Source organism: Watersipora subatra, chromosome 1 (genome assembly GCF_963576615.1).
Source record: "Watersipora subatra chromosome 1, tzWatSuba1.1, whole genome shotgun sequence".
Lineage (NCBI taxonomy): Eukaryota > Metazoa > Bryozoa > Gymnolaemata > Cheilostomatida > Watersiporidae > Watersipora > Watersipora subatra.
Genome location: NC_088708.1, coordinates 54,492,702 through 54,506,287, shown reverse-complemented (window position 1 = coordinate 54,506,287; position 13,586 = coordinate 54,492,702). Strand labels below are relative to the sequence as shown.

Below are 13,586 nucleotides of genomic sequence, written 5' to 3'. Positions count from 1 at the left end.
AATTAGCTTTCAAGACACCAGCATATCATCTTATTACAAGGTCTATGTGTAACGCACTATATCTAGACAATGAACTGAGCGTCCGGCTCTGCTGTGGGTTGTGTAGCATTGTAGATGTGTACAAATCCCAAACATTTAGAATGGTTTGTACTAGTGAGAAGACTCCTTATATGACCAACAGAACTAGTTAGTCATAGAGCATTAAACAGTAATTATTATTAGATGTGGGAACAACAAGTTTTGGTTTAACATTTCATATACTTCAGTTATATTTTTAAAACCCTCAACACCTAGTGTAATATAATATTAGAAAATAGTAATCAGCATTAGCCAAAAAGGCTTTGTCCGGATGAGGCAATCACAATTATCCATTTATACAATATATAATTAATCTAATCAAAAGTATGCAGTGTCCCCTGGAGTATACTAGTGTATAAAATTAAAGTTTTTAACAACGTGTATTCTTTCACATGGAGTTCTGTTTTTCCTTTCAGCACTCTCCCAGTCCAGCCCCTTACCTTGTAACAACATAATACAACTTACATGTAGCCTGGAACTTTGGTGCTTTCTCTCACTCAGTGGTGCTTCGTCATTAGCAGTGACTGGAAACCAACTGAAGAGATGTGCACAAGCTCTGGGTTTTTATACAATTCTACACGGATCTTGCTTAAGCTTTTGCGGCGTCGTGTGGTATTTTCTGTAGCATTAACTTGGATTAACGCTGACGTCGGTACCACTCGTGACTGTGACTTTGCACAAACCCGCTCCTCAAATCCGGCTTAGGCGGTTGAAGGTTATAACTCGAAAATCCGGGTTATAACGTCAAGCCGCCCAAAATATTGAGACATTTGCTTAAACCGTGAGAAATCTGTTTATTTCCAGAGTTGACCAGGTCTAGCTTGTGGTCACATGCAGGTGTGACCCTCTCGTGCTAAACACATGGATACCGCTCCAATATATTTAGCTGATGTTGCAATTTTATGTTGTACAAAGCAATAGATCCTTTTAGCATCTATTGAGTCTTTGCCTCGTGCACTACTAGTAAACCTGATAGTGACAAGCAGTAACGATTTTTAAACTCATGGCTGTTGTATAATGGCTATTGCTAGTGTACCTAGCAATACACAAAATATATTGTGCATCAGTGTTGGGTATTGCAAACGTGTTTGGCAATACACAATACAGCTATATGGCACCTTATAAACCTGTCTATTTTATTCTCAACTCATAAAAATCTGATTTTCAATTACTCTGCTCATTGTTGTTTAGCTTTCAGTTTAATTCATTCAACTTTTATCCTCTAGTAGTTCTACAATGATCCCTAAAACTCGAATATTTAAAATTATGTTGATATGTATATTTGTGTGAAATTTAATGCATTTACGCTATGAATTTTGCATATCTATCTATTAGTGATTTTTAGGTCAAAATACGGTCAAGATTAACTATTATTAAGTCAGAAAGTCCATTTTTTAGGCCAAACTCAACAGGTTTTAGGTCAAACATTTGCTGGCTCTAGTTATAAGAGAATTAGGCTAGTTCTTACCTTGATTGAGGTACATGTGGATATCGATAACCAAATGACAGTACGTAAGCGCATTTGGGTCGATGCATCATTAAAAGGTGTAGCCTGAGATCTTTATAAATATGTTAATACTTGTAGACTGAGATTACTGAACGCTTGCTTTATAAAAATTAGATTCATTGTACAGTAAAATGCTAAAAATGTCTTAATGGGTGCATCATGGAGCTTTTGAGAGAGTAATTACCCTGTCAGTTAATACTGAAAACATCATAAAGAAGATAACTCCAATTTTGTGGATGCTAACAGAATTAACCGAAAAGTTATTGTGTAAAGTTAAAACGTTGTTATTGATTTATTCTGCTGTATTCACCACAGGAAGAACATGAACCATAATCTAATCCTTTAGGTAACGCATATATATTAAAGCTAAAACATGTTGTATGAACTAATGAGAAAGACATAAAGTTGTTTATTTGACAAGAAAAACATGATAACAAATGTTGCTACTTTTTATTCCTTAGATAAAGGCTCACTTGAAAAGCAAATTTGCAAAAAACATTTAAAACTGTATTATTGAATGAGGTACACAATAAAAATCTGTGCAGTTTTATGTGTGTCTATCAACTTATACCTGCCTTTCACCTACCAAGCTATATGCAATCAGATAATTACTCAATCGATGAGAAGGTGAACCACGGATAAGTCCAATAAGACCATTTTTAGCACAAACCCAATTTGTCTATCAAGCAGCAATCAATCAGTTATCATGGACTACAAACATAAACTATTAATAAAGACCCCTGATCAAGGTTTTTGATGGTGCATCAAGAAGCACACGCACACTCCTAAAAGAGAACTATGGGAAATGACTATGTTTGGTTGTCTGTACCTCTACTGTATATGCCCGTGTAATGAAATTTTGTGTAACAATGGCCGACTCTGTTCTATTAACACACACTCACAATTTTGCAGCGGTTGTAATAGTGAAAGGTAGAATGTTTATTGAGTGGGTTACAATCGTCGTGTGATATACAATATTTCTACCTTAAGCACAACAGAGAAATACGAGTAAGTAGGAGTCAAATGTCCATAAACATGAGATCCTTAAATAACGTGTGACTTTTGCTTGAAAACAGAGATAGTCAAATTATTCAACTATAGTCACAGGGTGCATTCTCTGCTCGCTCTCCGGTTTGATTAATGATACAGTTCCTTAACAGTTAATGTTAGTCGCTGCTGCATAAGTCAGTCATAAGTAATGGCTCGAATATAAAGCCTCTTCTATTAGGATTCCGTTATGGTAGTTGGTGTTTCACTTGTGCTTATTGGGAGTAATTTATTTACGGGCTTTACAACCCAATGGAGATGACAGATCTGACTGGTGGCACTCGAGTTAAACTCTCTAGAGGCCCGGTCGCTTCCAACTGCAGTTAATTACCATAAATCAACCGACACCAGCAGAGCCAGTTGTGGAACTTAGCATAGGAGTAGTGAACCGACTAAAGTCAACTTTGAACTCTCCTTACCAGTTCCCTAACTTTTAACAATCCTTACACAAAAACCTCCCACTTCATCTCCTCCCCACCTCCTTCCAACACCACCTCCTTCCAACACCACCTCTTTCCACACTAACTTCTCGTCACCTTCCTTTCTGCTTCCCTCCCCTTCTCCTCACAGCTTCTCACAACCTTTTTTTCTTCCTCGCTATACACTATTTGACTAATATTACTCCAATGAGCGTATTTAGGTCAAGGCCTTATAGGTGTAATTGAAATTTTCCAATCACCTATATTTGCTAATGGGTACTGTAGAGATACATTCAAATTCTTCCTATTGACCTATAGAAGGTATTACACGTAGAGGTGGAACGAGACACGAGACGTCTCGAGTATCGACCTGTCTCGTCTCGTATCGGTCTCGTCTCGAGTTAACTATTGCCAAACTCGAGACAGGAAATAGAACTAAAGCGCCTGCACACGGTCGTTAAAACATGGCTTCTTGCGGTAGCAACAACTCCATATATTGTAACAGATTGCGGGCAGCTGCCTTTAAAGTTCTACCCGGTCCGTTACTACCTGTTGCTATTGATTATGTTGGCCACTGAGTCTAATCATGTAGTCCGGACAACGGCCCTGTTATATTTTAGTTCGGTTCTGTGTTCTTAAAACAGATACCGGGTCGTATCTAATTGCTCTTCGGAAAATCCAATTTAATAAATTGGATAACTTTTGCGGGTAAAATGTCTGTAATTTATCGTATCGTGTCTAAACACCAACTGACCTTCATAAAATTCGGGCCTCTTTTACGTATATACTACCAATCGCGGGTAAAACTTGCCCGGACACGGAGAAATGAACGGAAGGCCGTGTCGACCATAGTCCGTGTTCGGTTAACAATGACGTTTTGTCAACTCAATATAAGAATATACATGTATACAGTAATTAATATAATTTCATGAGTACAATTTAAATATAATTCACATACTACAGTTAACACATAAACAAAACTTAACATTAATGAAACGATAAGAATGAAAGTGTTATCGTGTGTTCTTTTAGTTGCGGTATTTCTTTGTAGAGCGACGGCTATCGGTTTCATTACACATTACATTAAAAAGTAAGAACTATTCAATAGATGGTAAAAATATACATGTACAAAGCAATATGTTTATAATAATTATGATCAATCAAGCTCAAAATTCTTAGAATATATAACTTCGGTATTTTAGAGCTGTTTGTGTCATTTTTGTTTACAAAAACTACATGCATATCACTATAATAATTAAAATGTTGTATTTAAATCGTTTACACCAGTTGAAAATTCAATTCAAAAATAGATTTATTAATTTATATATACCGAGTAGCTAGTACTTGTGTAGTGAAATCATCACCAAATGCTCATTATTTTACTGTCTCGTGTCTCGAGTCTCGACTTTTCACAAGACAGTGTCTCGAGTCTCGTCTCGAACTTAAAAAACCTGTCTCGTTCCACCTCTAATTACACGTTTATCATACACATTCTAGGAAAAAAATTTCCAACTTCACACCCAGTGTCCATAACGCCATCATCATGTGCCTCAATCGCCTAAAAAACTAGTGTAATTCTTTTATGATTGTAAGGGGTATAAGATTGAAAACCCTATGGAACACCTGTACCCTTGCACTTATACATACATATGTACGCATATACCTACACATACACGTGTATACGTATACCTATACATACACATAATTATACACATATACCTAAACATACATATGTACACATACACCTATTCATACACACGTACACATACACTGATACTTAGGGCATCTGAAAGCACTTTGTTAGTCAGATGCTGTTATTTGCTGGGAACGCTCAAAGAAAGAACTTGCCGGTAAGAGGTCATTGCGTGAACTATCTGTGAGTAATGCCAGCTCCTTTCTTTTTCCGACCTTGAGTCAGCTTGGGATATTAAATGAAAATTAAACTGGATGAGAGACGGTTGCACAGAAAGCTCACATAAACAGTGCATGCAACTCGTAAATATTGGCATTTTTATAAAACAACAAGATACCAGCTACCGAGAGGCTGTACTTTTACAATTTTCTCTCAAGCATTCATTGTGAAAACAGATAAGAAATATTTTGCATAGCATTGCTAAATACATTATACATGTAACGTATTTACCAGCGCAATTTAGCAAATAAACACCGCGCTATAGACTGGCAGCGGTGCTTGTTTGCTTTGCTGTTTTCATGGCCTCCGGCATTCAGAAGTAAAGAATCATGTCATTTTATAGGTCACTTGGTCAGATACTTTTCTCCCTGAATGTTGATTTAGCTGAGAAGGAGGTACCAGTAGTGCGGGGAAAGTTGTACAACTATTATATTGTGTAGGCAATATGTGGGCGCAGACTTGGGTGAACATAGAAGAGATTGTGATGCCATATGCAGCAGCCCAAACAGTTAACGCCACCCCAGCTATTTCCAAGGTATGCGAGCAATTTAATCATAGGGGCTTAGAAGGAGTGTAAAAATAGACAGCAAATGCTTTAATTAGCACGCATGGGGAAGTGATTACACAGCAAATGAAGCAAAAAAATTTTGTATTAGCAGATATTGGTTCAAAGATGTATTGTTGCAATGAGAGGTAGAAGGCTTGAAGCCAAAAAGCGATGGCCCTGCCTAATTTGGTTTATTTAAGCATAACTATGAATCTTTAAGTTTGATCAGAGAATCAGTGAGTCGTGGCTGCAGTTGTTACTTAAATTTTTTTTTGATTTTACTAATTTCTTGAAATGGAATCGTAAAATAAAAACAGACGATTAACAGAGAGGATATAGCTCTTCTGTGATAACAACACTATCTTCGAGTCGTAGATTTATTGTAAGCATAAAAGTGATCTTGGCTGCCTTTTTAATTCACTAAAAATAATTTTTAGTATGGATTTGTATTTTAGGTAATTGTGGAAAGGTACTCATTTCGAAACCGTCATTTCCGTCGATTACATGGGCACCTCTTTAAAGATTTTTTACTTGTGTCTAGTCAATGATGCTAAGAAGTTAATATGATACACTGACAGATTTTCTCTCACTGGAGGCCTAGCTGATATCTTTATTGCTAGCAGTGAGGTATCCAGTTATTAACACCGCTATCATTCTAGAGCCCCTTGACTTGGGTGGTCAGTTTCCTTCACAGATTATAGGCTGGGAAGGCTGTTTGCTGTGCGACGTGCTTTTTCTTTAAACATACACTCCTATTAATGGTTAATAGTCAGCGAGTCAGTACCAGGTCTTTAACTAAACTAGAAAGCTTCTCCTCAATAACAAGAGTTTTACACTAAAACTATTTGTTTTGCTATTCATGAAAAAATAAAACGCACTCTATCAGGCTCGGTCCACATCAACTATTACGTTTCGTCAGTTACATCTAAAACTGCGCATCTTTGAAAGATTGTAAAAACAATACTATTTACTATATTTGAGTTCTGTTTTTTTTCTTGAGTTCTACAAGCATGGAGCTTCCATATGGTATCCAGCTCACAAGATATTGTACTTTCCTAAGTGCTATTATAGTTGATTGAAAGTTGTTAATATGGTCCAGGGTCAGGGGCTGCCTTGTGTATACAATATGGCGGCTTCAATATAATATTGTGGCTTCAATATGTTAAAGCGCTATAGGAATTGCTCTGATAGCTATGTTCGCTCTATTGGTTATGCTCTATTTCTTGATGATCTCTTTACCTTTCTATTGAATCTTCTGTTATTATGGTGTTACCACTTTATTTTTATTGCTGTTATCATTGTTTTTATTATAAAATTACAAAATTCAAATGATAAAATTCAAATGATAAAATATTAATTATTAAATATTAAAATTAATTATAAAATGATCATTTTAAAATTTAAGTATTAAATCTAAATATTATATGTGATCTATAATTTTATAAAATTATAAAATTTTATAAAATTGTAAAATTGTGAAGATCAAATTATAAAATTTGGTCTTCACAACCAAATGGTTTATAGTAAGCGAGCCCAGACCTCATCATAAAGCCAAAGGGTTACCTTTTCTTAATTGTTTCAAAATATAGTTCAGTGCCAACCTCAACGATTTTTTCTACTGAAAATTTTTCCTTACAATCTGGGCAGTTCATAGCAGCGCTTTTTTCTTAATTGTTTCAAAATATAGTTCAGTGCCAACCTCAACGATCTATGAAATAAGTCGGCTGGATATTGTTTCAAGTGCTCCAGTACCTATTATATGATAGGTATTACTTATGTCCAACCAAAAGTGATACCTATAGTGATTGGAGCGCTTCGGGGAATATTCAGCCAGCTTATCTCATGTCTCGCGGAGGTCAGCTCTAATTATCAGTATTATTATTATTACTATTATTTTATGATTATTTATGTAAAAACAGGGTAACAAAAAAGTAAATGTTTGTTTTATTATTGCAGTTGACTGTCAATAGAATGTTTGAAATGTCAGACGATTTTTTTGCCTCTCTTGGACTGAATCGCGTAACAGATGAATTCTGGGCTAATTCTATGCTCGAGAAACCAACCGATGGCAGAGATGTGGTTTGCCATGCTTCTGCTTGGGATTTCAATGATGGAAAAGATTTCAGGTATTGCATATTATCCTCGAAGCAATTGTAACAAAGTGACAAACAAGTGGGTTATCTTCATATTTGACAGAGCTTGTCAGATTGTCTGCTGACTCGCTCATGTTTTGTCATTTTCTATATTGCTTCACTATTAAGATGATATATTAAAAGCAAAGATACCTAGATATCCCATTTAATTAACTTTATAGTTCTTTAAGAGTATGAGAATACTATATTATCGTAATTGTTCCCTTGAGTTCACACAGATTTCTCACAATTAATGCTGAAATAGAAAAAACTGCCGGCTCTGGTATGCACTCTGGATCAATGGTGGCATAATCTTAGTATCGACATTGGCAGTGATGCCAATACCGGAGGGGAGGGGTGATGTACCCAAATCAGTATTTACTGACTGGTTTTACTTACTACTCAAGTCCAGTTTCAATTATGATAATAATATCTACACATACCACACTAAAGCGTACAATAAACCACAAGTTTGTATCACTATAGATCTATAACTATAGGGTGAACCCTGATTCTGTCAAATTACTTTTATTTTGAACAGCATAGCTAACTAAGTCAGTGAACAATTTTTTTTATTTCTTAAAAACTAATAAATTAATAGATATATTATATTGTATGAATATTATCTGCAATTTAAAATAATCAATCACGCAACACAAGACATCTGGATCAGTATCTAAATCAGCTTTTGTATTTTGATTCGGTCGGTATCTTCCTTTAGCTGTAACTACAGTTTTCCCTGATTCACCTAATCCAACAGAAGCTTACGGTGTTTAGTAGGGTGTTACGTGGTATAATAACATCAAGTCTGTTCATAATATGTTGTCAGAATTTGCTGATTACGAGGATATTGGTTATAAGGATAAATGTCATTGACTGTAGGATTAAACAGTGCACTCGGCGCAATATGGAAGACTTTGTGACAGTTCATCATGAGATGGGACACATACAATACTACATGCAGTACGCTCACCTGCCTATCTCCTTCAGGGGTGGGGCAAACCCAGGTATCAGTGCTATAATTATATTACTAGCAGAGGGCCTGGTAATTCTAGTCATATAGCCCACAGATGGCTGTTTAAGAAGCTGTTTCTCTGGACAGAGTTTTGAAACCAAATACAGTCAAACATGGATAACTCGAACTTCACGGGACCGAGCAAAAGTGTTCGAATTATCAGAGCGTTCAAGTTATCAGAGCACTGTCACAAGTCCATGTATTTACTTATTTATTAGTAGATACATGTACATATACAAACTACAATATAAATCAAAAGCACAAATGGCTTGTTTCAAATTAAATGCTTCTAATGTAAAGTTTAAAACGTTTTTATCAAAAAGTATAGAGATTTTTCTATCACTTGAGATTGGTTTGTTATTTGAGGTGATGTTATTGCCAGGACGTTTTTTAGATTGACATTGGTAAAACTTGATCGTCGTTGAAATGCTCAAAAGAAAAGACATCTTTTTTTTAGCGTTTTACCCACGATCAATTTTGCCGATTTTTCTTGAAGTTTATGCAAAGATTACCTTACTTTACCTGGGATTCGTTAAGAGCAACACTCCGAGGCAGTTCAATTAGAAGTTTTACGAGGTTTTACGGTACATTGTATACTACTCACGCTTTTTGAATAGATACTTATTGAATGTACACACGTATTCTGTGTTTAGGTCAAACGATGAATAGTTTTTTTTAGCTAAGACAACGTATACGTTTAATTACAACAATTTTTAAGACGTTTTTAACATTCAACAATCCGACGTTGATTCAACACGGAATCAACGTCGGAAAACTATTCATCATGGGCTAGCCGGGTCACGCACTCAAGGATTTTCGCCACGCACATACAAAACAAAAACAACATGCTGTTTTTGTTTTGTATGTGCGTGGCGAAAATCCTTGCGCGCGTGACCCGGCTAGCCCGTGCTATTCATCGTATAGCAGTATAAATCAAATTTCACCAAACCTTTAGAAAAGTCGTTGACAAAAATATTTTGCCGATGGTGGTAATAAAGACGCTTATGATTTACGAAACGATGAGGTTTACCTCTATGGCTTTGAATAAAGTGATTTTCTAAAGCGATAACAACCGTTTCGGTAGCCGTTGGGCAAAAAACAGTTCGAATTAACAGTGTTGAGTTCGAGTTATCTATAGAAATTTATCATTACATGGGAACGGACCAAAAAAACCGTTCGAATTAACCATGTGTTCGAGCTATCCGTGGGCGAGTTATCCATGTTTGACTGTATATATCTGGCGAAAGGTATGTAGCGTATGTGTGTCAAATTTTGTTAAAGTTGGCCAAAAATAGGAAAAGATTTTCACCGTTACTGTGCATTGACTAACAGACACACACGCATACACGCATGCACACGCATGCACACGCACGCGCAAACATACGCACACACACATGTACGCGCATGCACATCTCACGTGCATGCGCGTCTCACGTGCACACTCAATGACAAACTGAGATGTATCATGTACATGTACTAGATGAATTCCCGGTATTGCCCGGGTAATAAAAAAAGTTTTTGCACAGAAAATTTATTTTTAATCAACATATATAACATTTATCATTCTAACTTTTAAAAGAAGGCATTTGTTTATTTCTATTTGCACTATAAGTGTATTTAAGCTTCTGCACTTGTCACTCGATCTCTTCTTGTCGCCAGCCCATGTCTGTACGTGCGCTGTTTGATGGGTCGTACTCCCTCGACTAATAGTATAGCATGGCGTGTCAGGTTGGTTCGGCCTAAGTCAAATTATGAGGTGCTGAATGCATCTTGGTGGCGTATCAGCATCTGCCGGGCTTTGTACTGGTTTCTCCCTTTTAATCCGCTTTTCTAGAGCAGCTCTTCAAGGGTTCTGTAGGTGCAACTGGTGCGATTGCTCTTCAGGCCTGCCTGCTTGTCGTAATGGTTATACCAGCTGGTGATAATTCTAGTGACAATGTAGATTGTATCCTGTTATTTGCTGAAATGTCTGTCATAGAAGTATTAATACTTGCTTGTTACAAACATCCACTACTAATGCTAGTCATAGTAGAAATGGCCTAAGATAAATGTTTATTTTGAACTATTCTGAATTATGTTTTGTAGCGTTGACTGTGAATTAAAAAAATAAATCACAATGTTTGTTAAAATCAAAGTTTTAGTATCAAAAGCTTCTTTTAACTTTTAAATATTAATAACAGATTGTTTTGCCTCTAAACGTAAACTTTAGATAGATATTAAGTATTAAATAAACTAATCAAGTTATACTAAAGACTGGAGCTGGCAAACATTAAAATATGACAATACTTGCAACTGTAATACAAATTCCTTCTCACATTTTTGTTTTGTTTTTAGTCTTATGGTCTAAAATGCTTTTAACCCCATTTATGAGTGAGTGTAAATGAAGTAAATATCTATCTATTTCTACCAACTGCACATGCAGTGGTCACCTTGATAACTTATCAACATGAATTAGAGGAAACGGTAAAATGGTTAAAAACAAACCTGGACAAAAATTATTCAAGTAATGGAAAGGTATCATGTTTTCATTAAATACGCAATCGTAAACTATGATATTTTTGATAGCTTTCAAGCAATTCTCATTGCTGAAGGCTGCGACAGTCCATACATTTGACTATACTGAACAGTGAGACATCATCATGTTTCCTTTATGATGCTTGTAATACGTAATATTGTAATTGTTTAATGATACAAGTTATCTATAATTGTATAATTATATATTTATATAATTATTTAGTTAAGGTCAAGGTTATTACCAGCATTAAATGGCAATAAGTCTATAAAGCGCTTCTCTTAACACAGAAAGATATTTTACACGCTATATGTCGAAACATTTATTTGATTTCATCGGTTAACTGTTGCCTTTTTTTGTTTATTTTTCGTTTTATGATTTTTGTATGACATAATTGGAGAAACACTTTGGTTTGAAATAAATTTATTGTCAATAAAGTAATAAATATATAACTTCAGATAGTTTCCAAAAACTCAAAATTAGCCATGAGATAGGTCAGATGTAGTACTGTGGTGTCATTGAAAATGTTTATCCACATATTCGCTAATTTTTTGAGATGATGGCGCAATGAAGATTTGGTTCATTGTGGTCTAGAAATGAGTGGATGCCTCAAAAAATGCCCAGTTGATGTACCAGAGTTTATGACTGACTAGTTTTAAAAACTTAAGGTGAATCGTGTATCACCACTCCCTTCTCTTTTCAGAATCATGTCGCTTCAAGTATTCAACCAATTCTCACCAGTTAAAAAAATAATAATAAATCAAAAATATCAAAATCACATACATGTATTTTTGTTTTTACTCTTAGAACAAACTAGAGCTTTTCAATTAATCTTTAAAATTATGACCATGATGTCATTGATTGATTACACCTCAAACTAAATTTGTTATGAGAGTTTGTTGTCTTGATGTCATCTTCTAACTCAATCGATTTTTCCACACAGCCTCACTCAATTGAAATTTACTATTTGGTGAATGCATATAAAAAAATGCCACCTGTTCCACCCCTCGAGGCTCGCTGATATAGTAGTGCTATGAGGTCTTATCTGCGAATGTCGTAACTGATCTAGGGTCATTGAGCTCCTGAGCCATTGAATGTAATGGCTCTACACTCCCTTACACTCAATGGCTCTGATTGAGCTCATGAGAACAGCACTAAGAGAACCTTGATCAAGGACGGCACTTCTACTCTGTTATCTCTACCAGGTTCTCTTGACTTTGATACATTGCCCAATTAGAAGTGTATTAGCCGAGGTTTTATGATTACGTCTGATGATCATAACAGGAGTTATGTTGTTTGTTCAATCAGTAGTCAAGTTTGAAGACCATCATGATATAAATAAGAGGTCATAAATTTATCTGGAAGCACATGGTTTCTGCTTTTGCTATTCAGTTTATGACCAATAGATGAATTGAGGAGTCTTTTAAGGCCCAGTGAATAGGAAAGGCGTGTCGGGATTTAACTATTCTATTCGTAGATTATATACTGAACGCTGAATTTGACATAACATCAAACGTCTCAATGTCAGTTTTTTTTGTGAAGCATTTAATATTACACTAGTTTGTATAAATAATATATTATTAAATTAAGGATTAAATTTGCTTTAAAAAGTCTTAGTGAGGCAAATAGAACAATGGGTGATAGGAAAAAAGTGATAGGGTTGAACAATCCACTTTGGATGTCATATAGGGTAAGTACATGTAGATCAGAAAAATGCAGTGGGCCCTTGTCTTGGATACAATTTTAATTCAATTCATCATAAGGCAAAAATGTCATATAGAGGGGTATAGAAACCCATAGCAATTATTTAATGCAAACATCCCCCGGAAAAAACATCACAATGTTCGTTACTTGCTGTACATATTAAAACTTGGTAACAAAGTAATATGTTTACCTCAATAACTATGGTAATCTGCAATAAAATGTAACATTACAATGTACTATGTGCAGTACATACCATAGAGAGCTCTTACCTTCCAGACAGACCTATAGCGTAAACGTTGAATTTAATCTAAATGAATTTACAGTAGCTTACTAAACACACACTTGAAGCTTGGTTTTAGTATGTATTTTACTAAACTAAATGAATATCGATGGTCAGAGAGAGAAGGAGAGAGAGGGAGAGAGAGGGAGAGAGAGGGAGAGAGAGGGAGAGAGAGGGAGAGAGAGGGAGAGAGAGGGAGAGAGAGGGAGAGAGAGGGAGAGAGAGGGAGAGAGAGGGAGAGAGAGGGAGAGAGAGGGAGAGAGAGAGGGAGAAAAAGAGAGAGAGAGAGAGAGAGAGAGAGAGAAAGAGGAGAGAGAGAGAGAGAGAGAGGGGAGAGAGAGAGGGAGAAAGAGAGGGAGAGAGAGAGGGAGAGGGGAGAGAGGGAGGGGGAGAGAGAGAGGGAGAGAGAGGGGAAGAGGAGGGAGAGGGAGGG

The 13,586-nt window shown here is 36.0% G+C and overlaps 1 protein-coding gene across 1 annotated transcript in view; it reads left to right on the top strand.

Annotated features, from left to right (window-relative positions):
* Nucleotides 1–13,586, top strand: part of LOC137410656 (angiotensin-converting enzyme-like) — a 41,572-nt gene that overhangs the window by 18,366 nt on the left and 9,620 nt on the right. Inside the window, exons 7-9 of the mRNA XM_068096119.1 lie at nucleotides 5,404–5,498; nucleotides 7,467–7,636; nucleotides 8,525–8,649. Of these exons, the coding sequence (XP_067952220.1) occupies nucleotides 5,404–5,498; nucleotides 7,467–7,636; nucleotides 8,525–8,649 (390 nt within the window). The remainder of the gene's footprint in view (nucleotides 1–5,403; nucleotides 5,499–7,466; nucleotides 7,637–8,524; nucleotides 8,650–13,586) is intronic.